This window comes from Rattus norvegicus, chromosome 5 (assembly GCF_036323735.1).
Source record: "Rattus norvegicus strain BN/NHsdMcwi chromosome 5, GRCr8, whole genome shotgun sequence".
NCBI classification, from domain to species: domain Eukaryota; kingdom Metazoa; phylum Chordata; class Mammalia; order Rodentia; family Muridae; genus Rattus; species Rattus norvegicus.
In genome coordinates this window covers 150390244-150416995 of record NC_086023.1, presented here as the reverse complement: position 1 = coordinate 150416995, position 26752 = coordinate 150390244, and the positions used below count along the sequence as shown (strand labels likewise).

Genomic DNA, 26752 nt, shown 5'->3' with positions numbered 1-26752 from the left:
TGGGGATTTGGCTCAGTGGTAGAGCACTTGCCTAGCAAGCGCAAGGCCCTGGGTTCGGTCCCCAGCTCTGGAAAAAAAAAAAAAAACCAAAAATGTAGTCAGGAGGTATTGATGTATGTTTTTATCCCTAGCCCTTAGAAGAGATAAACCTCTGAGTTTGAGGCCAGCCTGGTCTACATAGTGAGTTCCAGGATAGCCAGGACTACACATACACACACACACACAAACTTTTCTCAAAAAAAAAAATGTAAATAGATTAATTTTTTTCTCTTAAAGCTTCTGCTTGTATTTCATGTATATATATGTAGCATCCCTTTTCTCGTTGGATGCTGTCTTGCTATGTAGACTAGATAGTGTGTTTTTAGGTTTTATTTATGTTGTTAAGTGTGTTTGTGAGCTCAGTTGCTTAGAGGCATCAGAAGCCTGGATAAAGGTGGCAGTGAGTCATGCGATGTGGGTGCTGACACTGAACTCTGGTCTCTGGAAAAATAGCAAGTGTTCTTTTTTTTTTCACAATTTTTAAAAAAGAAATCTTTTAAAAATCTCTATGTAAGTACACTGTCGCTGTCTTCAGACACACCAGAAGAGGGTACCAGATCTCATCACAGATGGTTGCGAGCCACCATATGGTTGTTGGGATTTGAACTCAGGACCTCTGGAAGAGCAGTCAGTGCTCTTAACCACTGAGCCATCTCTCCATCATGTAGGAAGTGGTCTGAACCATAGCATATCTCCAATCCTTGGATGGTCTCAAGCTCAAGAGATCCATCTGCCTCTGCCTCCGTAGTGCTGTGATCAAAGGCATTCACCATTACCTGAGGCAAGCAGATATGTAGTCAATTCATTATGTACAAATTACGTGGTTTCTTGTATATTAATGGGTATATAGTATAAACGTTATTCCTATCTGTGACCCATTGCTTGCTTAGATTTTTATCTTATTAGTGCAGTTTTCTGCCGCTTTGAAAAAGAAGTGGTGGGGTTGGGGACTTAGCTCAGTGGTAGAGCACTTGCCTAGTAAGCGCAAGGCCCTGGGTTCGGTCCCCAGCTCCGAAAAAAAGAAAAAAGGAAAAAAAAAAAAAGAAAAAGAAAAAGAAGTAGTGAGCTCAGCATGGTGGTACAGGTCTGTAATCCCAGGGACTGATGAGACCTGTCTCAGCTAAACCAATGATTGAGGATCTAAAAAGTAATTGACAAGTGACTTTAAACATTTAACCAGGCTGACAGAATAGAGTGAGAGAAGGGGGTTCTCTCTCTCTCTCTCTCTCTCTCTCTCTCTCACATACACACACACACACACTCACACTCACCAGCAGCCCTTTAATTGTAGCACTGGAGAAGCAAGCCTGGTGTTTGTAGTGAGCTACAGGCTGACTACTAAAGTGTAGAGTAAGATAATGTGGTCAGTCTGGAGTTCATGCTGCAGACACACACCTTATTCCTCACCTTTGATTTCTCAGGTATCATCTGAAGCCAAGAGAATTAACTTCTGGTATTTCATTTCATATTGTGAGGGCCTTGTCTATACATAGTAGTTTTATTTAGGGATACTTAAAGATGTTATAGTTAAAGCTGGGCATGGTGGTCTCACATCTAGTCCTAGCATTCAGGGGCAGCAACAGGAGGTTAAAGCCATTCATTCTCAACTACAGAAGTGAATTTGAGGCCAGCATGGGCCACATGAGTAAAGTTCTCAACATGGGGGTCAGGGATAGGACGTGGTACATTATTTGAAGCAATCGATTCTCTATTTAAACTGAGTTGTCAGTATCAGTTTACCAAATGTTCAGACTCTATGTCAGCTGTCCCTAGAACCTAAGCAGTGACAAATCCTTTGGACTTAGAGGAATATGTTTTCAGATGTTCTAAGGAAAGTCTTGTGTTTCATTTTTTCTTTAACAGCAAAACCAATACAATATGCAAGAAGTGTGCTCAGAATGTACAGTTATATGGAACGGTAAGTAGGGTTTCTGTGAACTAAATCCTAACAGGAATGAGTTTTTAGATCTTTTAGAATTTAACCTTCCGGGGCTGAAGGAATGGTTCAGTGGTGAGAATACTTCTTGTTCCCAGAGGACCTGGGTTCAGTTCCCAGCACCCATGTGGTGGTTCACAGCCATCTGTAACTCCATTTCTCGGGGTCCTGAAACCCCCTTCTAACACCTGCAGGCAGTGTGCACATGTGATGCCCACCCAGACACACAGACGCCCGTACATATGAAATAGAAGAGTTTAAAACCACACACACGGGTTGGGGATTTAGCTCAATGGTAGAGCGCTTGCCTAGCAAGCGGAAGGCCCTGGGTTCGGTCCCCAGCTCCAAAAAAAAGAAAAAAGAAAACACACACACACACACACCCCTTCATTTCCCATTTTTCCTTCCTCTTTCTCCTCCCTTCTTTCCTGCCCTCCTTCCTGAATATTTGTTGACACAGCATGCCTGTGAATGTCAGAAGTAAGCTTCTGCAGTTCTCTTTCACCTTTGCGAGTTCTGGACTTTGGCAAGCGCCTTTGCACACTGAGTCATCTCTTCGGCTTGTTTTGGGGGTGCTTTGTTTTGTTTGGAGTCAGGGTCTCACTAGGTGAGACTGGGTGTCCTGAAACTTACTCTGTAGACTAGGCTGGCCTCAGACTCAGAAGCCCACCTATGTGTGTGTCCTGAGTGCTGTGAATTAAAGGCGTCCATCGCCGTGCTTGGCCTGTGTCTGCTTTTGTTTGGAGATAGAGGTTCATGTAGCCCAGGCTGGCCTCATACTCAGCTGTGTTCTACTGGACTTTTTGTTGAAGTTTCATCATGGATTCTAGTGGGTTATGGTTATTTTATTTATTTAAAATTCAATACTCCTATGGAAGGTGTTTTTTTTTTTTTTTTTTTTTTGGTTGTTGTTGTTTTGATGCTAAAAATTGGGCTTCATTTGAGTAGTACAGGGCAAATGCCTGATGTTGGGAACACATGTCTACCATGTGACATGAACTACAGAGTGGGGTTATCGCAGTAAAAATGATATACTTACGTGACCTTTGTTTCCCTCTAAGCCTAAGCCCTGTCAGTATTGTAACATAATTGCTGCATTTATTGGGGATAAATGCCAGCGCTGCACGAATTCCGAGAAGAAGTATGGGCCCCCGTACTCCTGTGAACAGTGCAAGCAGCAGTGTGCGTTCGACAGGAAGGACGATCGAAAGAAGGTAAAGTGCTGCGCTGCCCTCCTCCCCTTCCTCCTCTCTGGGAATTAAGTTGGGCTCAAATCAGGTGGACATACTTTTGAGATCCTTTCCTGCTTCTGTTACCAACCTTGAAGAGTCAAGGCTTTGTTTCTTCATTTATCCAATCTGGACTATTGTAACATTTCTTTAAATAAATTTTTGTTACCTTGTTTTATTGTGTGTGTATGAGAGGGATGCTTGCTGCAGTATGTGCACATTTGCATGTGAAGGGGTGGGCTCTCTCCCTCCACCTTGTGGGTCCCAGGGGTGAAACTCATGTGACCAGGCTTGGTGGCCAGGGCCTTACCCACTGAGCCATCTCACTAGCCCCCATTTTCTTTCTTTCTTTCTTTCTTTTTTTTTCTTTTCTTTTTTTCGGAGCTGGGGACTGAACCCAGGGCCTTGCGCTTGCTAGGGAAGCGCTCTACCACTGAGCCAAATCCCCAACTCCCCCCTTTTTCTTTAAAACAAAAAAAAAAGTTTGTTTGCTTTTTTAGAATTATTTGTGCATGTTTGGCCTGCATGTATATGTGTGTACTTTCATGTGTGCTGTGTGCTTGTGCTGGAGAAGGTCAGGAGAGGGCAGCAGATCTTGGGTTGGGTGTGGTTGTAAGTCACCATGTGTGTGCTGGGAATTGAACCAGGGTTCTCTACAAGAGCAAGACATACTCTTAACAGCTGAGCCATCTCTCCATCTGATCTCCCATTTCGCTTTATCTGACAGCCTCTTTGTATCTGTGGTAACTTTACTGTAAAGACCAGGCTGGCCTTGAGTTTCAGGATTAAAAGTTGGGCCATCATGCCCTGTCTATTTTTCCCTTTAAAATTACATTTTGTGTATTTGCTCTTGTGTTCATGTGTGTCTGTGCCCTTGTAGCACAGCCATGCCTGTGGGGTGTGGAGGACGGCTTGCAAGAGTTGCTTCTCCTGCTAGGTGGTTCCCAGGTTGGCAGCAGGTGCTTTATCCATTGAGCTGTCTTGCTGGCCTCTAACATTTCTTGTTTGTTTTGTTTTGTTAAGACGGGGTTTCTCTGTGTAGCCCTGGCTGTCCCAGAACTAGATTTGTAGACCATGCTGGCCTCAAGCTCAAAAGAGATCTGCCTGTCTCTGTCTTCCAAGTGCTGGGACTAACAGCGTGCACCTCCACGACTGCCTTCCCCTAGGAATTGAAGTGAGGGCCTGTGAGGTCACTCATTGGATAAAGGCTCTTTCTGCCAGGCCTAATGACCTGAACATCTCCAGAGGACACATGGTGGAAGCTAAGCTGTCCTTTAGATTCCACATGCACAGTGAGCAATGTCCCACATAAGCGGTAGTTGGGAGAAGTCTGTGTAAGTCTAAAGATGAGCGCTTACAGCATGAGTGAGGTAACAGCAGTGCTGTTACTGCAGAGCTCCAGGGTTTCTCCGTGTGCAAGTTAAAGCTCACAGGATGACACCAGAGAGAATGTGTACATGGAGGGGTAGTTTAGAGTTGGTCATACTATGTTCTCTGCTTCCATTTCTACTTGGGCAAAGCCAACCTCTTCCATGCCTGCTGGGTTTCTCCAGTGCTCTGTTTCCTCCTGTATTCTCTCACCTCTGACACTGCTGACCGCCTTTCAGCCCTCAGGCACCCCAGTTGCCTTTCAACCCTCTCCCCTCCCCCCTTTCCTTCCCTCTGACTTGGTGCTGGCGATTCTTCACTTTATGCAGCCTTTTCCAGAGACCTTTAATCTGTGTCTTTGGTCCTAATATAAGAGGAAGATACCTCTTTATAGAGGCCTTGTTTAGGGGGCAAGAGGAGGTGAGACACGAGGTCTTCTCAGGTAGCCTAGAATGGCCCTGAACTCTTGTGTAGCTGAGGAAGATTTGAACTCCTGATCCTCTGGCCTCTTTCTCCCTAAGTGCTAGACTATAGTGGAGCACCCAGCACATGCCATAGACATAGACGTCTTTAATTCCCTTGGTCACAACTCACATCACCCTTTGTTGCATACATAATTATGCAACATTGTAAAACATTATCTTTTTACCCATGTTTCTCACCCCTTTAGGCTGTCTACTCCTTCTCTATCTTTTTCCCTCGTGAAGTTCTAGTGGCCTGGCCAGGGAAAGGAGGTGGAAGGGAAATACTGAGGAGTGAAGAATGCGATCGAACTGGAACTGTCCATGCTAGAGGCTCCTGGGCTTTTAAGGCTTGCTCTTGCTAACCAAATTTATTAATTTACAGTTGTGGGGCGTAACTTTCATTGATGAAAATATTCCTGCCAGCCAGCAGGACACCCTCCTCAAACAAGATACAGGAAAAGCTGTGCTAGTAGTGACCGAGAGGCACCTTCGGTGGTGGTGCCTGGACTGGAGCGGTGGCTCAGTGGTTCAGAGCACTGGTTGTTCTTCCAGAGGACCCAGGTTTGATTCCTAGTATTCACCTGGCAGTTCACAACTCTATCTCTAGACTCAGGGGACCCAGCGCCCTCTCTGGCTCTGAGTGCACAGCACACAAGTGGTAAGCGGGCATCCAGGCAGGCAAAACACCCATACACATAGGATAGAAATCGAGGGGAAAGAGCATTCTGTTCATCTCCAGGGCTAGGAGAGTGCTGGGACTGTCTTGTTTCTGGAACCAGCTGATGATCTCATTATGTGTCCATTTCTCTATCTTTGTTGATGGAATAACAACTATAGCAGACAAACAGGGTGACTGACTGAGGTACTTACAGAAAATAGCTTTTTTGTTTTGTTTAAGACAGGCTCTCACTGTGTAGCCCCCGGATGGCCTAGAACTCTGTTCTGGCTGGCCTTGAACTCACAGCTTGAACTTACAGATGCCTGCTTCTGTTGGCTGAAGGCTGGTGTTGCAGTCGAGCCACCATACTTGGCTTTTGTTTGTTTTGAGATAAAAGTTCATATAAGGCAGCTATCCTTGATGCACTGTGTGGTAAGATTCGCCTGGACTCCTAGTCCTCTTGCCTGAGTCTTCTGAGTGCTGGGATTATGAGCATGGATCACTATACTGAGATAAATATTTTAATTCAAATTTTAATTTTTATTTAAAAATATTTTATATTAGGCTAGGCAGTGGTGGTGCACACCTTTAATCCCAGCACTCAGGAGGCAGAGGCTGGTGAATCTCTGAGTTTGAGGCCAGCCTGATGAATTCCAGGACAACCAGGGCCACACAGAGAAACCCTATCTCAGAAAAATCAAACAGGAAATTTAAATTAAAATATAATTACCCACTTTTCACCTTTCAGCCTCTCCTATATTCTCTCCTCCCTGTCAGGTTCCAGGCCCTCTTTCTCTTAGTTATTGTTAGATAAATACTTACAGACACATAAATACATAACTGCATCCTGCACAGCCCACACAGCGGCTCACAGCTGTCTGTAGTGGGATCCGATGCCCCCTTCTGGTGTGTCTGAGACAGCCACAGTGTGCTCACATACATAAATAAATATTTAAAAAAACCAAACCTAGAACATAACTGAATAAATGAAACTCAGTAAGTGATCTCTAATTTTTATTCATATTGCTAATTTTAGTATTGTTAATATCTTAATTTGTCTGTTGTCAAATTTATTAAATTCTTACATTATTATTCCTACTCTTTTTTTTTTTAAAGTTATTTATTTTTTGTATGTAGTACATTGACACTGTCTTCAGACACACCAGAAGAATGCATCAGATCCCCATTACAGATGGTTGTGAGCCACCATGTGGTTGCTGGGAATTGAACTCAGGACCTCTGGAAGGGCAGTCAGTGCTCTTAACCACGAGCCATCTCTCCAGCCCTATTATTCCTACTCTTAAGGGTTTGGCTTTTTTTTCCCTTGAGACAATGTTTCTTTGTGTAGCCCTGTTTGTCCTAGACTCCCTTTGTACACCTGGCTGGCCTCCAGCTCCATGCCTAGCCTAAGAGTTTGGCTTTTTCTTTTTTGTTTTCTTTTTTGTTTGTTTGTTTTGTTTTTTTTGACACAGAATCTTAACTCAGTGTCCTGTCTTGGAACTCATTCTAACACTGAACTGAGCTGCCACCAATGTATTGGACTTTATTTTCTTTTTCTTTTTCTTTTTTAAAGCAGAGTTAGAGTTTAATAAGAAAAGGTGCTGTGGGCTGGAGAGAAGAGCTCAGGCTCCTCTTCCAGAGGACCCGGCTGGATTGAATACCCAGCACCCACATGACAGCATTTAACCACCTGTAACTCTAGCCCCACTTCTGACCTCCAAAGGCACCAGGTACGCCTATGGTACGCAGACCTTTCTGCAGACAAAACACCTGTATACATAAAATAAGATAAATCGAAAATGTTTTTATTTTAAAGGTTTTGGCCTAGATATGGTGGTACATGTCTTTAATCCTAGGACATAGGCAAACAATACGGATGGATCTCCTTGGACTACTTAGGCTCTGAGTTCCTGGAGAGCCAAGAATACTTGATGTGGCCTATCTCAATAAAAATGTTTCTCTGTGTGGCCGTGGCTGTCCTGGAACTCACTCTGTAGACCGTGCTGGCCTTGAACTCAAAGATCTACCTACTTGTGTCTCCTGAGTGCTGGGACTAACGGTGTGCAGCATAAATCAGTTTCTGTGTGTGGTCCCATACTAAGTGGCTTCTGCACATTGTCCCTGAGTCCTCTGTGGCTGGCCCTAGGCTCACAGGCTGGAGCATAATGCCTTGGTTCTAGCTGCACGTGCGCAGTCTAGTCTTCGTGCTCTCGGTCTCAGCGCTGACCTCACCCCTCTTCACTTTGTCTCCTCTCCAGGTGGATGGGAAGCTCCTGTGCTGGCTGTGCACACTGTCGTACAAGCGCGTCCTTCAGAAGACCAGAGAGCAGAGGAAGCACCTGAGCAGCTCTTCTCGAGGCAGCCATCAGGAGAAGGAGCAGTACAGCCGCCTGAGTGGTGGCAGTCATTACAACAGGTAACCCCAGACGCTGGCAGGGCAAGTGCCATGTTTCCACAGGTAGTTGGAGAGGGTGCTGTCTGATAGAAACTTTCCTGTTGTTACCACCTTTGGGAAGTCCCTTGCTTGCCACACTTCATAGTTCCTGTGTCTCCCAGGGCCAAGGCGGTTTCTGTATCATGTCTGTAAGGCCTGTGGGACGTCTGGTTATTGTACATAAGCTCTAGGGGACTCGACTTTGTTTCCTGTCTAGAGAGAATATTTGAAATACGTATTTTGACAAACAGTTGGTAGACATTCTATAATTTCTCAGAGTAGGGGCTAGTCAAAAATGCCCCTTCCTTGTTGGCTGAAGCCTCCTTTTAGAGTATGTACAGTGATGTTGGGGCTATAGGTTTGATCCTGTCCCTAGCACGTTTTCTCATGGCAGTGAGGAAGAGAACAGTGTTACCTCATGGGGTTGTTGTGAAGGCAAATTATGTAGCACATGAATAGCAGTTTGTTTTCTAATGACAGGAGTCAATGGGTTTTAGCTGGTTTTTGTTATTACTGTCATTATGGGTTTGTTTGTTCTCTAGGCATTATTAAGTACTCTCCTGGGCCAGGGACTCTTCTGGGAATACAGAGATGAATAAAAGCCATGCCGCTCTCAATAGTATGCCGTCTGGTAGAGAAGACAGACTTGTAATCAAATCATTGCAGTCTAATGCAATGGGCACTATTGTAAAAACTTGTCAAGATTCAAGGAAGAAAGGCAGTTCTAATTAACTGCCTAGGAAGTCTGGAAGGCTGGCTTGGAGAAGAGCCTGCTTTAACTAGCCCCAGATGGATTGGTCTTGTCAGATGACGATGGGCTAGGGTCATCCTCTGAGAGCGAGTAGTGCTTGCAGAGGACCAGAGGGCATGAGACCACACAGATCCCTTGAGAGTGTCAGACCATTGGAGTTGCTGGAAACGAGGAGGAGGAAAGGGGTTGCAAGGCTTGTCAGTGAGTGGCTAGTGGGCAGCCACTGATGGGCCCGTTCCAGGGAAGCACCCAGCCTGCGTTGGCAGGAATTAAGAAACTAGTAGAGAAGGCACTGAAAGAATAGCTATGTAGCTCACTGGAGTGTTGGTCTGATGTTCTCAAGGCTTGGGTGTATGCCTCTTCCCAATGGGGCTGCTCTTTTGTGTAAGAATAGGTAAGCGTAGAAACGTTACAGGAAGATCGTCTGAGGCTGGAGGTGACAGTGCACACCTGTAACTGAGCTCTTGAGGTGGAAGTGACGGACCCTGAGTTTAAGGCCGGCAGGGAGTTGTAAGGCAGTATGAGCTACATGAGACCCTGCCTCACCCTCACATGCTCTACCTTCTCCTACCCTTCTCTCAGCTCCACACATACAGAGCACCATCCTGAGGGCGCCTTGTGACAGTAAGAAGGGACTTAGGAGTGAAGCTTCTAAGAAACTTGGATGTGCGGTTCATTCCATGCCCTTAGTTCTCAGGGTTCTCATGTGAATGAACACATAGATCATAACTTAAGAGAAACCAGGAAGGGGAGGAAGGAGTTCAGTTTTTTAAATGCTTTGTTTGAAGTTCTAGAAGAATTGATTAAAGCTGATTCTGGAACTGAGAAGATTGAGACATGAGTTGGTACATTCACTAAGAGCCCAGCAGTGGCAGTGCACACCTTTAACCCCAGCACCAGGCAGCAGAGGCAGGTCTCCCTCCCAGGTCTACACAGGGAGTTCCAGGACAGCCAGGGCTACACAGAGAAGTTCCATGCACAACTGAAGAGCAGAGACTGAGGACAGAAGTAAGAAGCATTCAATATTCAATAATCAGGAAGCTGCCATCCCCAAAGTAGGATGTCTGAGTGGCGAAGAGTTCCAGGAAGGATAGAGCGAGCGCTCACTGCGATCTCACATTGGTGAGAGGTCAGGTGAGAGGCGAGCCAGGAAGGCGGCTAGCAGTTGAGAGCACTTCCAGACGGCCTGGCTTTATTTCCTAGCCCCAGGGTGGCTCCCAACCATCTTAACTCCAGTTCCAAGGGATCAGATGCATGTCTTCTGGCCTCTGAGGATGATGTACTGTGCACATCTACATGCATACAAAATACTCACACACATAAGATTATTATTTTTAAAAAGGTATGGCATTGGGACACCCGTCAATGGAAAAGGGTTTCATGCAAGTGACAGGCTTCCAGCTTTGGGCCAATTTTTGGGTGACCTTACTAGAGTTAAAACTGATTTTACTGTGGGATGAAGGTCCATATTGGATTCAGAAGGGATATGGCCAGGCAGACCAGGAGCTGAACTCTGCCTGCTCGGTTTCTCATTACAGCTTTGCTGCTGGAGATCATTGGGTAGCTCAGGGGACCTTGATGAAGTCTTCTTCAAGGCCGCGAGAATAACTTGTCTGTGTTTCCCAGAGCTAGGAGATGGAAGATGTATGCAATACAGGAAACAAAGACTTTGTAAACTGGGAGACAGACTCTGTCTCTTACTGTACTGTCTGTCACAGGTCTGTTTTATAGTAAGCGATTATATCAGAATGGTTCTGACCCTGTGGAAACTGGATCTAAGTACACTGAAGGCAAGCACTGAGCCTGTGAACCACCTTGGTAGATTTTACTAATTAAATAATGAGCTGTTGCACAGGAGAAGTTGTTCGTGCATTTGACAGACGTGCATTTGACAGACTTCCCTCGGAGTATGTTATTAATCTTTGATTTCTAATGTGTGTCTCTCTCTTTTTGCCATCAAAAGCCAGAAAACACTTTCTACATCTTCAATTCAAAATGAAATCCCAAAGAAAAAATCCAAGTTTGAGTCAATCACAACTAACGGAGACAGGTGAGCCAGTCGCAATACGAGTGCACACACTTGGAATCCATACACAGTTCTTGACTACACAGAGTGTACCGTGGAGCTAGCCAGGCTCCCAAGTGGACCAGTTATGAGTGCTGTGCTGGTCACTTATAGTTAATCGATAAGCTGTTTATCAATTGAGTATAAGAACCTAGTTGGCATATTGACTCATGCTTGTAATCTCAGAATTTGGGAGGCCGAGGCAGTTGGGTGTTCTTGAGTTCAAGGCTGATGTAAATAGGTAGTTCCAGCCACCTTGGACCACAGTTTGAGACCCTGTCTCAAAAAACAGAAGCAAGAGACATTTGTGTGTAATGGCATACTCCTTTAATCCAGCACTTGGAAGGCAGAGGCAGATAGATCTCTGTAAGTTCAGGGCCAGCCAGGACTACATAGTGAGACAGTGTTCAAGATAGAACCAGTAACTGTAGTCAAATTCTTCAGTCCACTAAGAAGGTCCAAGAAGTTAGGCACTGAATGTCCCGTGTGACCTCTGCCTGCAGCCTCCTCTGGAAGGAGTTGGTGTAGAGACAGAGCAGAGGCAGAGGTGGGATGAAGGCAGGACTGCATGTCTCTCAGGATATCCCATGCTTCCTTGGAGCCTTCCTCTGCAGATGCTGGGGCAGGCGAGAATGCGATACAGTTCAGTATTGTTTCATTTTGGCCTGCCTAAATGCATATTTTCATTCTTCGCTGTCCTCGCTCCTGCTCAGCGATGCTTCCTCTCATGAGCTGCTTTGTCTTATACCCAGAGCCCGTCTGCATTGGTGCAGTGGGTTGCTTCCCAACAGAGTCTTGGAGCCATCCATTTTCCTGCTCCTCCAGGCCCAGGCATCCTGAAGTGAGACCACCTGACATTTCCCTAAAGGCCTTGGAGTCTTCTTCATTCTGAAAACTGACATTCACAGCTCTCCCTCCCAGCCAGTGTGGTTGTGGGAGCAGCCAGCAGAGGGGCTTTCTAGGACTGGCTGTTGCTTTCTCTCACACAGTGTGAGGTGTCTGGAGGCTACTCTTCCTCGTTGCATATTATATTTACTTGATTTCAGATCCTACCAAGGTAGTCTCTGTTGACACTAGTTTAGTTGGTTTTCAACTCTTTGAATGTTCTGGAAATACTTACCTTTTCAGATTGCATATGAGAAGGAACCATGCAGACCAACTTTCTGGTCTCTTCTCCTGTTCTTTTGAGCAGTTAGTCTTGCTATTCTGAAGAAAACAGATGTGTCTATCATCTTTGATCTTGTTAAAAAAGCTTCAATGAACAAACTATTTAAAGCCCTAAGAAAGCAGGCCACTAAAGCCCACCTGTGCTTTCAAATCCGTCACTGGGATCTGCTTAGCAGCAGGCTGTGAATGGTTCAGGAGAGCGTTTGTAAGCTGCACGTGAGCTGGTTCAGCCCTTACAGCTTTGCCTCCTCCCAGCTTATTTGCTCTTGGGGTATCAGTGCTAATCTGGCTGTGCCTGGGATGCACCAAGTTGAAACCGCAGGCTGGCTGTGCACCCATGAGTAAGGATGGCTTTTCTAGTCCTCGCCTTAGCTACGTGGTCCTTATTATGTCCACCAGAGAAGACAGGGAAAGGTCATTTTCCTAAACTGTTTTTGTTGTATGTAACAGTAAGCTGCTCTGCTGCTAGGCGGTATCTCTAGCCTCATACTAATTTTAAAGTTAGTTATTGCCAGGTATGGTGGCACAGGCCTTTAATCCCAGCACTCAGAATGCAGAGGCAGGTGGATCACTTGAGTTTGAGGCCAACTGTCTACAAAGAGAGTTCCATCATAGCCAGGGCTGTTATACAGAGAAACCCTCAAATCGTTGTTGTTGTTGTTGTTGTTGTTATTATTATTATTATTATCACCCCCCTCAAATTTATTTTATTGGTGCGTGTATGTAAGATTAGAGATAAGCATTTTACTGTGCAATTTGGCTCTGCTGGAATGTAGCCTAGGCTGACCTCAAACTTGAAGTCACCATCATCCTGCCCCAGCCCACTGACCACAGTGTATGCCACCATGCTTAGCATATATTTTGAAATTCAGGTAATTTCTTTCTGCTGCCACACAAATGTTCATTTATTTATTTATTTATTTTTTAATAAAGATTTATTTATTTATTATATATGAGTACACTGTAGTTGTCTTCAGACACACCTGAAGAGGGCATCGGATCTCTTTACAGGTGGTTGTGAGCCACCATGTGGTTGCTGGGAATTGAACTCAGGACCTCTGGAAGAGCAGTCGGTGCTCTTAACCGCTGAGCCATCTCTCCAGCCCACAAATGTTCATTTATAAAAACATTCCTTTTGGGGTTGGAGATTTAGCTCAGTGGTAGAGCGCTTGCCTAGCAAGCGCAAGGCCCTGGGTTCGGTCCTCAGCTCCAAAAAAAAGAAAAAAAAAACATTCCTTTTGAATGTTCACACATTATTAGTGCTTCTAATAATCTAGTCTACTTACTTGCATTTTCTTTAAAATATTGATAATACAGCATAAAGTATATTTTGCTATCCTTTTTACTTTTTGTGGGGTTTGCCCTGGTCTTTTACTTCACTTTGGAAAACAAGCATTCAGACACTGGGCTTGTAGTGCACCCCTATAATCCCAGAACTCAGGAGATAGAAGCAGGAGAAGCAAGAGTTCAAGGTTGGGGGGTTGGGGATTTAGCTCAGTGGTAGAGCACTTGCCTAGCAAGCGCAAGGCCCTGGGTTCGGTCCCCAGCTCCGAAAAAAAGAAAAAAAAAGAAAAAAAAAAAAAGAGTTCAAGGTTGGAGTTGGAGAGATGGCTCAGCGGTTAAGAGTACTGACTGCTCTTCCAGAGGTCCTGAGTTCAATTCCCAGCAACCACATGGTGGCTCACAACCATCTGTAATGGGATCTGATGCCCTCTTCTGGTGTGTCTGAAGACAGCTACAGTGTATTCACTGTTATTTTTATTTTATTTTATTTTTTGGTTCTTTTTTTCGGATCTGGGGACCGAACCCAGGGCCTTGCACTTCCTAGGCAAGCGCTCTACCACTGAGCTAAATCCCCAACCCCTTAATTATTGATTATTTTTAAAAATAAATCTTTAAAAAAAGAGTTCAAGATCATCCTTAGCTATGGAGGGAGGTCAGGTCAGCCTGCAGTGCATGAGGCACTATTTCAGAAAACAAAAGAAACATTTCTACAATATTTTGATATTTTTTAATATTCAAATGATATTTTATTTATAAGCATGGAGTGATTTAAGAATCTGCATGTCATCCTTGGGCAGGGGTTATGTTATTTTTTTATTCAAAATGTAGTGTTTGTGTTGTGAAGCAAGCACTTCATAAACTGTGCTTGCGTTTCTGCCTGTATGCAGGTGCAGGCTGCTCTCATTCTCTGTGTAGTGGAGGACGACTTTCACTTCCTGTCCCATCTCTACCTCCTGAGTTCTGGAATTGCAAGTGTGGGCCACTCTGCCAGTTTAGAGAGTACTAGTGCTCCAACCCAGGGCAGTAGTCTGTCAGCCTGGGCGCATGCTCTCCCTGAGCGTCCTCGTGTACTTAGGAGTGTAAGGCCTTTAGTTTTAGTCGCCAGGACTTTTTTTAATTTATGATTTTACTCTAACTTATTCTTTGTGTCTTCCTTGTGTTGCTTCGTGTCAGTTCTATATTGGTCTTTTGCTGTCACATTCTCTCATTTAATATGGAGGCATGTTTGATTCTCTTTCTCATTTGAGACAGGGTCTTACGGTATAGACCTGGCTATCCTGAACTTTCTATTAACATGATAAGCAAGTATTACACTTGATTTCAGCCAAGAGGCCAAGAAGCAGTTGTGAAACTTCCTGTGGGGACCTAGGCTGGCTTGGACTGAGGCTCTGCCTGCCTCCGTCTCCGCCTTATGGGTGTAGGGTCAGTGATGTGCACCGCCGTGCGAGCGTCGTCTCTTACCATTGTTCTTTAGCTTTCCATCTGGTGGGCAGAACTGTTAGCTTAGCTTTGTCTGACCCTCTGGTGTCTTAAGTCTATTTGGTTTTGGTAACCTACAAAATTCACAGTTCCTTCTCAGTATTTTCTAACTTGCTGGTTAACATTGGGACAGACCGTGAGTGTGAGGCACGTGAGGTAGATGGTATTCCTTCCCTGAGGAAATACGTCAGTCACTCTTCAGTCTCCACGCTCACTGCTCCCTCTGTCCAGGGGCCAAGGCAGCAGCTGGCAGCAGCCAGGTACCTAGTTTGTCATCTGCAAAGGATATTTTAAATTTCATTTTACTCTCTGCCCTGGAGCTGTGTACAGTATTGGGGTTCCTAATGGCTTTCGAAGATGGCCTCAGGACCAGTGTGTTGTGTTACTGCAAACCTGTTATGATTTCACTCAAGAAAGATAGTTGTCCTGAGAGTGGGTCTTGTAACATAGCACAGGCTGGTCTTGAATTTGTAGTTTGCTTGCCTTAGCCTCTTAGCATAGAACTTATCTTGTATTAAAAGCTTTCAGAAAAGGCAGGAAGTCCTGGAGAAGCAGTAGGCTCTCTGTATGTGGAGGTATTTGGAGAGACTAGCTTTCTGTCTTGCTAACTAGTGGTTGCTTTTCATTTCTATTAGGCTCTAAAGTCTGAGGGATCAGGCCCTAACACAGGACAGACCGCACTGGTTTTACCTAGAGTTGATTGGTGCATGAGTAACTTCTGTGACCGGTTCTGAAGCTCAGTGGTAGAGCATTTGCCTCTCATGCATGAAGCCCTAGGTCCGTCCTCAGCACTGCCAGCAGCAGCAACAACACAAGTAATCTAAGAAGGGGGTTGGAGCTTTGGAGACAATGAAAAGTTACACTAGGACAGCCGTACTCTGTGCCTTTGGTTGCTATAGTTACGAGTCTAAATAGACATTGTTGGGTTGAGGGAAGATGTATACTGGTGGGTATGGAAATAGATACAAGGAAACGTCTGGCTCTGAACTTGGAGGAGCCTGATGGATCTTTATCCTGAGAGCTGGTTTTACTGTTCTTCATTGGCTCTTGCTCTCCTGCATCAGTTAGGAGAACATCATCCTAGTCTTCCTCCGATGCGCTGTCCCAGGTGCTTCGTGTGGACAGGAGGGAGGATAAGCTGTTATCAGCTGTTGGTGTCTTCCAGTCCAGGCTGGGGAGTGTTTGACTTGGTAACTAGGCGAAGTCTGTGCAGTGGAAAGGCTGGCTGTTTAGAGTTTCTTCCTGTGTACAAAAATGCTGGGCTGGAGAGATGGCTCTGTGGTTAAGACCACTTGACTGTTCTTCCAGAGGTCCTGAGTTCAATTCCCAGCAACCATCTGTAATGGGATCTGATGTCCTCTTCTGGTGTGTCTGAAGACAGCTACAGTGTACTTATATATAATAAATAAATCCTTTTTTGGGGGCTAGAGGGATGGCTCAGTGGTTAAGAGCACCGACTGCTCTTCCAGAGGTCCTGAGTTCAGTTCCCAGCAACCACATGGTGGCTCACAACCATCTGTAACAAAATGTGATTCCCTCTTCCGGTGTGTCTGAAGAAAGTGACAGGGTACGTATATATAATAAATAAATAAATCTAAAAAATAAATAAATAAATAAATAAATCCTTTTTTTAAAAAAAAGCTTAAAAAAGAGAGAGAGATGCTGCACATGAGCTGCCATGCGAGGTTCGGGGACGAGCACATGTAGAGGAGCTATGAGTTGTCGCTCTGTTGACAAAGGGTTAGGACCAGTGTCCAGGTTTGTGTATTGCTTTAAAGATTGTTCAGAGAAGTAAACCCAGAGAGACTTCTCTCAGAATTCCCTGGGTCAGGACAGGAAGTGACCTTTTGGCAATGGTTCCTATTTTATCAGAGGAACCTCTGGCACTATTGAAAGGTTTGGATTCTCACCCAGAAAACTTCCTGTTGTGGACTCAGGAAAGATTCTGCATATATAGTTTCAGGGTCTTATAGATTCCCTGACGGGAGAAATGAGGAGGGTCTGCTAAAAGGACAGGGAAGTCACCAGGACTTGGCAGAGTGGAGAGTGTGGGAAGCATATGGTGGGACTGAGTTTGCCACCTTTGTCCCTTTCTCTGAGCATCACAGAATTCTTTTGTTGTTGTTTGAGACAAGGCCTCTCGTACCTTAGCTCAGGCTGTTCTAAAATTCACTGTGTAGCCCAGGCTGGCCTCAGACTGGAGTTCCTCAGCATGCTGAATATTGAAGTTGCTGGCCACCACTGCAGCAGAGAAACTAGTCTCCTTCCTGTGCAGTGGGAACTGCTTCCAGGGTGAGGGCCAAATTTTTTTTAGGAACTGAATCTCCTCACAGGACATTAGACCTGAGGATGTGGGAAATTGTCTGATCACAAATGGGACTGTGTGAGCAGCAGTGCATTGGAAATATGTTCCGGGCTTGAAGCAGTTCCCTTGGCTTTGAGATCCGTGTTTCTTTTGGTCCCACGTGTGGGAGGTTATGGGTTGTGGTTTGCATTGGCATCATTTCTGATGACCACCTTTCCTGTGCAGTTCAAGTCCAGCAGACTCTGGCGAGTGTGATGGGGCTGCAGGAGTGCGCTTGATGGCTGGAATGGAGATCTATTGTTACTGAAGCCCCTGAGTTCACCATCAAGTGACCTAGAGTTGAGGACCGGAAGTGCATCCTTAAGTAGAGAAAAGGTTTTACATTCACTTAGTGAAACTTCCCTCTCCCTCTTCTATCCAGCTTTTCCCCAGACCTGGCTCTGGATTCGCCAGGCACTGACCATTTTGTCATCATTGCCCAGCTGAAGGAAGAGGTGGCCACTCTGAAGAAGATGCTGCATCAGAAGGATCAAATGATCCTAGAGAAAGAGAAGAAGGTACAGTCACTAACCCTTCCGTGACAGAGGCCTACAGAGTAAGACCTGTGGAATGTGGTGTGATGCTTACTTTCTGTTGGGTACTTGCCATTGGTGGCTGAAAAGAGAGCCTATGGTCAGTTTGGGATTCCCTGAGAAGGGAGTGCCTGTTTGCCAAGGTGACCGACCCTTGGGATGGCATTATGTTGTTCAGTCTACTTCAGCCCAGGAGTCCAGAAAGCTGATTTTTCTCAGCATTTCCATAGCTTTCCCACTTCTCAAACAGGACATTAGTTAACAAAGCTAACAGGCACAGTGTACAAAAACCAGGTCAGCCTGAGGGTCCAGCTCAGCCACAAAGTGCTTATACGACACTGGAGTTCAGTCTCTAGCAGGAAGGGTGTGTGTGTGTGTGTGTGTGTGTGTGTGTGTGTGTGTAGGTGTGTAGGTGTGTAGGTGTGTAGGTGTGTAGGAGGGGCTGGGTTATTGGGGATTAGAAGTTAGGAAGCTATGCAGAAGATGATGAGTTCTAGACCAACCTGGACTCTTTCTTAGAAAAAAGGCAAAGAGGGGGGAGTATGCTGAGGAGCGCCAGAACTTCGGGGAGTGTGACATAACATGGTGTCCCAGTAGAAAGGTTTCTTCCCTCTGGCTAAAAGAACCTGATAACCATGGCTTACTTTGCCCTGTACCAAGAAGGCTTAGTGACTCCTTAGAATTTTTTTAGCCCTGGCTGTCCTAGAACTGGCTCTGTAGACTGGCCTTGAACTCACGAGATCTACCTCTGCCTCCAGAGCAGGCGCACCTGGCTTAGAGTTATTTAAGTGCGTGAATGTTTGCCTTTGTGCATGTATGCACGCATACATGTGTGCGTGTGTGTGTGTGTGTGTGTGTGTGTGTGTGTGTGTGTGTAGCACAAGTATGTTGGGTGTCCTTGGAAGTCAAGTGAGGGCATTGGAGCCCTTGAATTTGGAGTTACAGGTGCTTGTGAGCCACCCTTGTAGGTCATGGGATCTAAACTGGATCCACTCCAAGAGCAGCTAGTGTTCTTAACCACTGAGCGGACTCTCCAGCCCTGTTGTTGCTTTTAGAGACAGGATCTTGATGTGTCCTGACTGGCCTGGAACTTGCTCTGTAGACCAGGGTAACCTCCAACTTATGGCAAAACTCCTGCCTCTACTTCCCAAGTGTTAGGATTCCAAGAGCACATCTGGCTCCTTTGTGCTTTTCTAGTAGCGTTTCATTATGATAGTTGCCCTATCTGCTGGCCTGCCATAAATACTGAGTGCCTTACGTCTTCAGTATGGATGTTCTGTTTCACTTCAGTGGGGTGGAGACATCATAGTGTGCTTGTGGAGGCAGAGAATATAACCATAGAAAGTACTTTCTCCTCTGAGGTATGAGTCCAGAGGATTGGGCTCAGCTTGGTGGCAAGCACTTTTTCTCATTGAGCCTACTCACTGGCGTTTGTTTGTTTGTTTGTTTGTTTGTTTGTTTGTTTGTTTGTTTGAGACAGGGTTTCTCTGTGTAGCCCTGTCCTGGAACTCACTCTGTAGACCAGGCTAGTCTTGAACTCAAGGATCTGTTTGCCTCTGCCTCCCAAACACTGGGATTAAAGGCCTGTGCCACCATATCTGGCTGTGTTGTGTTTTGTTTTAAAGGAGGAAGAGTTTATTTTTACTTCTAGTTGGAGGGGATTGTTTGTGGCAGGAAAGACAGGAGACGAAGGCAGGGGGGCAGGGGCATGAGGCTGAGCACAGTGCACTCGGTTCTAGTTTACTTACTTTACGTGTATGGCGTTCTGTCTGTATGTATGTCTGTACGCCATGTGCACGCAGTGCCCAAGAGCCAGAAGGCATCGGATCATCTGAAACTGTAGTCACAGATGGTCGTGAGCCACCATATGAAGGCTGACACTCTAACCTAGAGCCTCTTCAAAAGCAACAAGGGCTTTTAACCACTGGGTTGATTGTCTCTCTAGCCCCTGTTTTTGGATTTAAAATTTATTATATTTTTATTTATTCTGTGTATATATGTGTGTGTTCAGGCTGGCTAGGTAGGTGTGCATAACATGTGGTGGTCAGAGGACAACTTGTGGGAGTCATCCCTCTTCTGCTATGTGGATTCTGGGGATCAAACCTAGGTCGTTGGGTTTGGTGGCAAGCCTCTTGCCAGCCTCTTACCTCTAATCCACCTCTCTGACCTGTGTTCTGTTTTCTGAGACAGAGTCTTGCAGTACAGTCCTCACTTCCTGGAACTTGCCATGTAGTCCAGGCTATCTTCCAACTGTGGTAGTTCTTCTGCTTTTGCCTCCCAAATGCTAGGATTGTAGGTATATGCTAGGCCTACATATAGCCCAGGCTAGACTTGAATTCATATGCAGCTCAGGGTGACTTTGAACTTCTGATTTTCTATTTCTCTAGTTCTGGGGTTACAGGCATGTGCTACCATTCCTGGTTTAAATTTTATAGAAGTTTCTGTGTTTTCCTGCACTTTTCAGAGAGTCCTAGAGATTGAACTAAGGCCTTGTGCATGTTAGGCAAGCACTTAACCACCTCACCTCACTCCCCAGTTCCCAGTACCTGCCTTTTTCTACTCTGCTGTGTGACTGACAGATGACAGGCACCCATGTTTCTTAGACCAGCATGGCCCAGGGGCACTTCTGTCAGCAGGGCCCAGCCGAGCACTTGCTTCTTCCTTGCAGAACCGAAGTGTTGAAAAGAGCAAGCCAAATAGCGCTTGTATCCCATAGCTTTCAAGACCAAGGTCACATTGCCCAGTTAGGGCACCATTTCTGCTGCATCACGCCTTCCTGCCTTTAGCCCCATCTACTGCCACTATGGAGTCATCAGCCACTGAAACAGCAGTGCTCGCTGGCATATCTCTGTGACTTTGTCCATGCTGGTCCCTACTGAGATGCCCTTCTCTCCTGTTTCCATGCCTGTTGCTACCTAGTCTCAACCTAGTTCACAAATCACTGCCTGCCTGCTCTCTGAACGAGCAGTCAGTCTAGAGTTGGAAATCAGTTCAGTGTCAGCCCTGTGGTTAACCTTTTAAACCTCAGGCCATTACAAGATCGGACAGAGTATGAGTTAATTGTTAAAACTAATAGTGCCAGCAAGATGGCTCAACAGATAGAGCTGCTGCCCACCGAAGGCCTGAGTTTGATCTCTAGGATCTACGTGGTAGAAAAAGAGCGAGCGCTGACTTTGTGAGTCTCCCTGGCCTCAGCATGCACACTGCGGCCGGCACAGGCACTCACACATCTAAGCAAATGTGGCTCTCAAATGCTTCCCGTAACAAAATAGGCACTGTAGGTGGCTCAGGTGGCACAGTGCTGGCTTCAAAAGCCTGGCAGCCGGGCCCAGATCTCTGGAACCCAATGGAGAGGTGAAGGAGCGAATCAGTCAGCTCCAAAGTGAGCCTCAGACCTCTGCTTCTGTACTGTATCACTTGTGTGCCCACAAGTTATGTTGTGCACAAGTGACACTACAGACTTACTTATTTATTATATTTAAACACTGCAGCTGTCCTCAGACACCAGAAGAGGGCATCGGATCCCATTACAGATGGCTGTGAACCACCATGTGGTTGCTGGGAATTGAACTCAGGACCTCTGGAAGAGCAGTCAGTGTTCTTAACCACTGAGCCATCTCTCCAGCCAAGGATTTATATTTTAAATTAAGTTATAAATGGCTGTTGAATGAAGTAATAAAGTGAGCTTTTCGGAACTGACAACAGAGATTAGTCTCAAACTCCTCAAACCCAGTCACCTTGCAGTGAGCTTTGGGTTGTTGGCACTGACTAAGACATTGGTGATTTTGTTATCTAAAGTTTTTTTTGCTGTCGTTGTTTTGGGTCTGTGTTTGTTTTGTTTTTGAGACAGTCTCGCTATATAGTCTAGGATGGCCTTGAACTCAAGGTAGCCTTCCTGCCCCCGCCTCTTGAGTACTTAGGTTAGTACCACCTTGAGCAGCTGAAATGCTCGCTCAGTGTGGGGAGGTGGTATGGAGCAGTAGCATAGAAGAGTGTGGTGCCTTCCTTCCCACGGTTCTCTATCTCACTGCTTACTGACCTGGCACAGGGAAGAACAGAAGAACTTGGAAGGCTGAGGCAGGAGAATTCTTGACCCTAGGATTTTAAAGATAGCCTGGGTAATAAACCACCCCTCCTCCCCACAAAAGGGAGGAATTGAAGGGAAGGAAGAGGAAAGGAGAAATGTGGTAAGTGCAGGACTTTGTGAGCCTTCAGCAGAGCCTTAAGGAAAAGGGACGCTGTGTGGCTTTGATGCAGCCTGGATATGCAGGAGGGCCCTGGGTTCCGGTGAATTGCAAGACAGATGTTTATTTCATCAGAAACAGATATTTGCCATTGTCAGAGCGCTCTTTGTAGCCACTCTGATGTTTTCTTCAGATTACAGAGCTGAAGGCGGATTTTCAGTACCAGGAGTCTCAGACACGGGCCAAAATGAACCAAATGGAGAAAACCCACAAGGAGGTCACAGAGCAGCTGCAGGTGAGCGGGTGGTGACGAGCTGTGCTCGATCGTGCTTGATGACCATGCCTAGATTTCTTTTTCTCCCAAGTACAGATGCACAAACCCCCTTTAGACAGCTTTCATTGAGTTGGGTGTGTTTTCATTTTTCCCCTCAAGATCTGGAATTAACAAATGTGATTTTTTTTTTCTTTGTCTTTTTTCTTTTTTTTGGAGCTGGGGACCGAACCCAGGGCCTTGCGCTCGCTAGGCAAGTGCCCTACCACTGAGCTAAATCCCCAACCCCACAGATGTGATTTTTTTATTTCTTTGATACAGCAGATGTGAGTCCAGGTGTCTACATTATAGATCTGCTTATCCCATTCACTCAGGCTTTGCGGTTGGCTTGTTGCTGTCTTGGTCAGGGTTTCTATTCCAGAACCAAAAAGCATCGTGACCAAGAAGCAAGTTGGGGAGGAAAGGCTTTATTCAGCTTACACTTCCACATTGCTGTTCATCACCAAAGGAAGTCAGGACTGGAACTAAAGCAGGTCAGGAGGCAGGAACTGGCAGAAGCCATAGAGGGATGTTACTTACTGGCAGGAATAGAAACCCTGACTAAGACAGTTGCGTACAGCATCTTTCTGTAACAGTAGTCCAGAGAGACTAAGGCTCACAGTGCACCTCTCCCTGTTCTTTTGTACTTAACTAGATGTCAAGTCCCAGAATCTCCTGTTGACTACTTCCTGCCTCTCAGGTTCCCCCTTTACACCTACAGACAGCTAGCCAGCCAGCTTGCCTTCTTTTCTTTCCTTCCTTCTCTCCCTCCCTCCCTCCTTCTTCCTTCCTTCCTTTCTTCCTTCCTTCCTTCCTTCCTTCCTTCCTTCCTTCCTTCCTTCCTTCCTTCCTTCCTTCCTTTCTTTCTTTGAGACAGTTTCTCTGTGTAGCTTTGGCTGTCCTAAAACATGCTCTGTAGACCAGGCTGGCCTTGAACTCAGAGATCCATCTGCCTCTGCCTCTGCCTCCCAAGTGCTGGGATTAAAGGCATGTGCTGCCACCACCCAGCTTGTGTTGTTCTAGAACTGTCCTGGCTGTCCTAGAACTCTAGACCACTTTACTTTCAAACTCAAGATCTACCTGCCTGCCTCCCAAATGCTGGGATTGCAGGTGTGCTTCCATTGTTATATTACTCATTACATTTACTCTGCATTAAACCATATACTCTCCTGTGGAAACTGATCATGTGCTGACTTTTTATTTTTATTATTTTTAGGCCAAAAACCGAGAGCTTCTGAAACAGGCAGCTGCCTTGTCTAAGAGCAAGAAGTCCGAGAAGTCAGGCACCATAACGTCGCCATGAAGACAGCAAGAAGACTCCCAGCACCGACAGCCAGTGCTCCTTCCTGGGTCAGGGTTGGTCCGAGACCTGGCTCTGGGATCTCTGGGGATTGTGCTTTCCCACAAATCTCTGTCTTCTTACCTTACCCTCTTCGTTGGGGTGTAGTGGCTGAATGGAAACACCTGGTCTGTGCCCTGTTATGGCTGCATGCTGAGCGGGTAGGGTTCCAGACCTGCTCTTCCTTCCTCCCTTCCTCCTCCCGCTCCCATGCTCCTCCCTCTCTCTATTTTAGTGCTCTGTTTTCCATAGTGGTCACTGCTCAGCGTCATGGGCAGAGTGTCTGTCCAACATCACACCTGCCACCCACGAGCAAGTCTATTGTCAGCTCTGTCGTCAGCTGTATGTCACTGCCACCCCCAACCTCGGAGCTGCCACCTTGAGACTGTGCAGCGAGGGAGGCTTTTTCTCACCAATAAACCTTTTCTTCAGGGTGTACTCTTGGGTTTCCAGGTATATTATGTACGGCCTTTGTACTATGTATACACAGAGCTTTATTTATTTTTTAAAAAGGAAACCTTTTCTTGATAAAGGGATGATGGTAGCCTAGTTAGTTCTTGTAAAAGTGATGCCTCTTTGAAAAAAGAAAAAAATCTCCAGTCCCATTTGCTAGCTTTTAGTAGAAGACTCCAATCTTTTCTTCCTCATTACCTTAGAGTCTTGATGCTAAGTTAACTGTTGGAGGCTAAGTGTGGACTAAGTGCCTTTGGAGGATCCCATGGAAGAGTGTGTGAGGAGAGGCTTAAGGGAGGTTGCTTGCCAAGTTTGGCCAGTCTGTCTTTAAGTGGGGCAGAAAGACGGTTGTCCAGGTTGTACTGGGCACTTCCTTCTCTGCCTGCCCCTCCTCCTCTTTCTACATGATTTTAAATTCCCACACTGCCACTTCTTTTTAAAAACGTTCCTGTTTCTTGCTCTATCAGCTGTCATACCAGGTTGTTATCAAAACATGGGGGTTTGTTTTTTCTTTTTTAACATAAGTAGATTCATGTGGGTTAAGCTTTGAGCTACTTGCGTGTTTCTGAGGGTTGGCATGAATTGCCTGGGTGCAGGCTGTATGATGGGGAGAACCTCACTGTACCTTCCTTTCTCTCCACCTCATCCTGTGCGCTCTCTGTTCTTAATGGGAATGCTCAGAAAACACGCTGCCGTGCCCTTCTCCCTGTCTGACCCAGCAGGAGTGGGAAGGAGCTGCACTCCTCTATCTTTGTGAGAGGAGCTAGAGACGTAGTGTGCGCTGGGACACAGCACAGCCTGCAGTGCTGGAGCTGGGGCCGACGGTGAAGGCAGGGACGTTGGGGCAGTCGGGTCACTGTTTACTTGCTCTGTAGTTTGGGATTGCATTCTCCAGAGACGCATGCGCCTCGGTGAGCAGAGGTCAAGACCTGAGTGGCTCCTCCTGACAGGAGATTCCAAGGACCCGGCCTGTGCCACTGGGGTGGGGAATGCTACTCCCCTTCTAAGCAGGGAAAACTGACATGCTGAATCATTTTGTAACTGTGAGTGAGAAACTTTCAGGTGAAGATGAACTAGCATACAGTATTGTTCAGGTGCGTTTGCATTGGCTCTGGGGAAAGACGGTAGAAAAAGAACAACAGTCTTGGTTTTTAATGAAAAGGAAGACTGAGGAATCGCGGGTTTGCTGTGTGACAATACACAAAGGCTTACTTAGTTTTATACTAAACTTTTTTTAAGGTCTTAGCATTTAATATTCAGCAAACCCACACATTTTCTAAACCACCATGAGCTCCTGAAAGATGGAGGAAACCTCAGTCTTGAAATGTTGATTTTTTTTTTTAAATCATGACAGCATTTTACCATGTAATTGAGTAACTTTTGGTAACACCTTCCATTTCTTTGTATGTTTGTAATAATGGACATTTTAAAACATAGGAATGTTTGGTTTGTACAGACTTTGACAAATGTGTGTTAATAAAAATTCATATTGACTCAGATGAATGTTTTGATTCAGTTGCTGGATTCTGTCTTTCTCCTTCCTCTCCTCTCCCTGCCTTGCTTTCCCTCCCCACCTCTCCTCCCTTCTTTTCCTCTGTGCTGGGATGGAACCCCCCGGGCCTTACTCAGGTCAGCAAACCCAACTACTGAGCTGCACCTGGCCCATGTGCGGACTCACTGTTGATAAACTCCCCTGTGTCTTGGCACCCTACAGATAGTTTATCCTGTTTGCCCACTAATGGGAAATTGAACAGCTGTCAGGATTAACAGAGGGTTCTAGTTGCTATTACTCTAAGACCAATGACCCCAAAATTTAATGACTTGAAACAACAATTTTAATATGTCACTAGATTCGGTTGGATAATTTCAGCAGGGTGAGGACAAGAGTTGGTTTCTGTCCCATATGCAGTTTTCAGCTAGAGCTATAGGTGAATCAGCTGAGAAGATTGAAAATTCCCAGGGCTGGAATTGGCCCTCTGAATGCTCATGCACCCTGCCCTTGGGCTGCGTGAGGAGAAATCGAACAGTGCTGGCTTGTGTAGCCTGCTCTGGCATGGGGGCCTCAAGGGAACCGGACTCTGGCAGCATCTGAAGTCAGCAAGCAGCAGTGCGACAGCGAAGGAGACACCAGTACTTCCTAAGGGCACAAGTCCTCGTGGCTACTGTACACTTGTTTAAGCAATCAGAAATCCACTCAGACTCCAGGGGAGGACACAAATCTTTCCCCGTGAGGGTTTAATGACAAAATACATGTGGGCTGGAAGCCATTCTGGCCACCATGAGATGGGGTCTGCGACATGGGATGGCTTCGGGAACTAAGACAGGTTTGAGAAAGAGCAGCTGCAGTGCATCGTGTGTCTTGCCTTCAGACAAGACAGCTTCCCAATTCCTCCAATATCCTATGGATTGCTGAGGTAAAATTACCACCACTAGCCACGAGAAGGGAAAACCTACATGTTCCTGGAGCAAGAGTCACAGGTCGAGGCTGGAGAGATGCTCAGTGGTTACAAGCCCTAGTTAGTCTTCCAGAGGGCTCAGGTTTAGTTCTAGCACGCATGTGACAGTTCATGGTCATCTGTTACTCTAGCTCCAGGGGAATCTGACCACCTCATCTAGCCTCTGAGGGCACTAGGCGTGCATGTGTGGTGCAGAAATATACACGGAAGCAAACAGCTATGCACACACACACCTGAATCCTGCTCTTCTACAGGACCT

General features: G+C 45.9%; 1 protein-coding gene across 2 annotated transcripts in view; it reads left to right on the top strand.

The window, feature by feature from the left end:
- Fam76a (family with sequence similarity 76, member A) overlaps positions 1–25536 on the top strand; it is a 28067-nt gene extending 2531 nt beyond the window's left edge. The window contains exons 3-9 of one of the 2 annotated variants that reach the window (NM_001108686.1): positions 1903–1957; positions 3037–3189; positions 7953–8110; positions 10843–10929; positions 17601–17736; positions 22129–22230; positions 23462–25532. In NM_001108686.1, the coding sequence (NP_001102156.1) occupies positions 1903–1957; positions 3037–3189; positions 7953–8110; positions 10843–10929; positions 17601–17736; positions 22129–22230; positions 23462–23548 (778 nt within the window). In that variant the 3' untranslated portion in view covers positions 23549–25532. Of the gene's footprint in view, positions 1–1902; positions 1958–3036; positions 3190–7952; positions 8111–10842; positions 10930–17600; positions 17737–22128; positions 22231–23461 lie in introns of both variants that reach the window. The other variant, XM_039110401.2, reaches the window with a different exon arrangement.
- The last annotated feature ends 1216 nt before the right edge of the window (positions 25537–26752 follow it).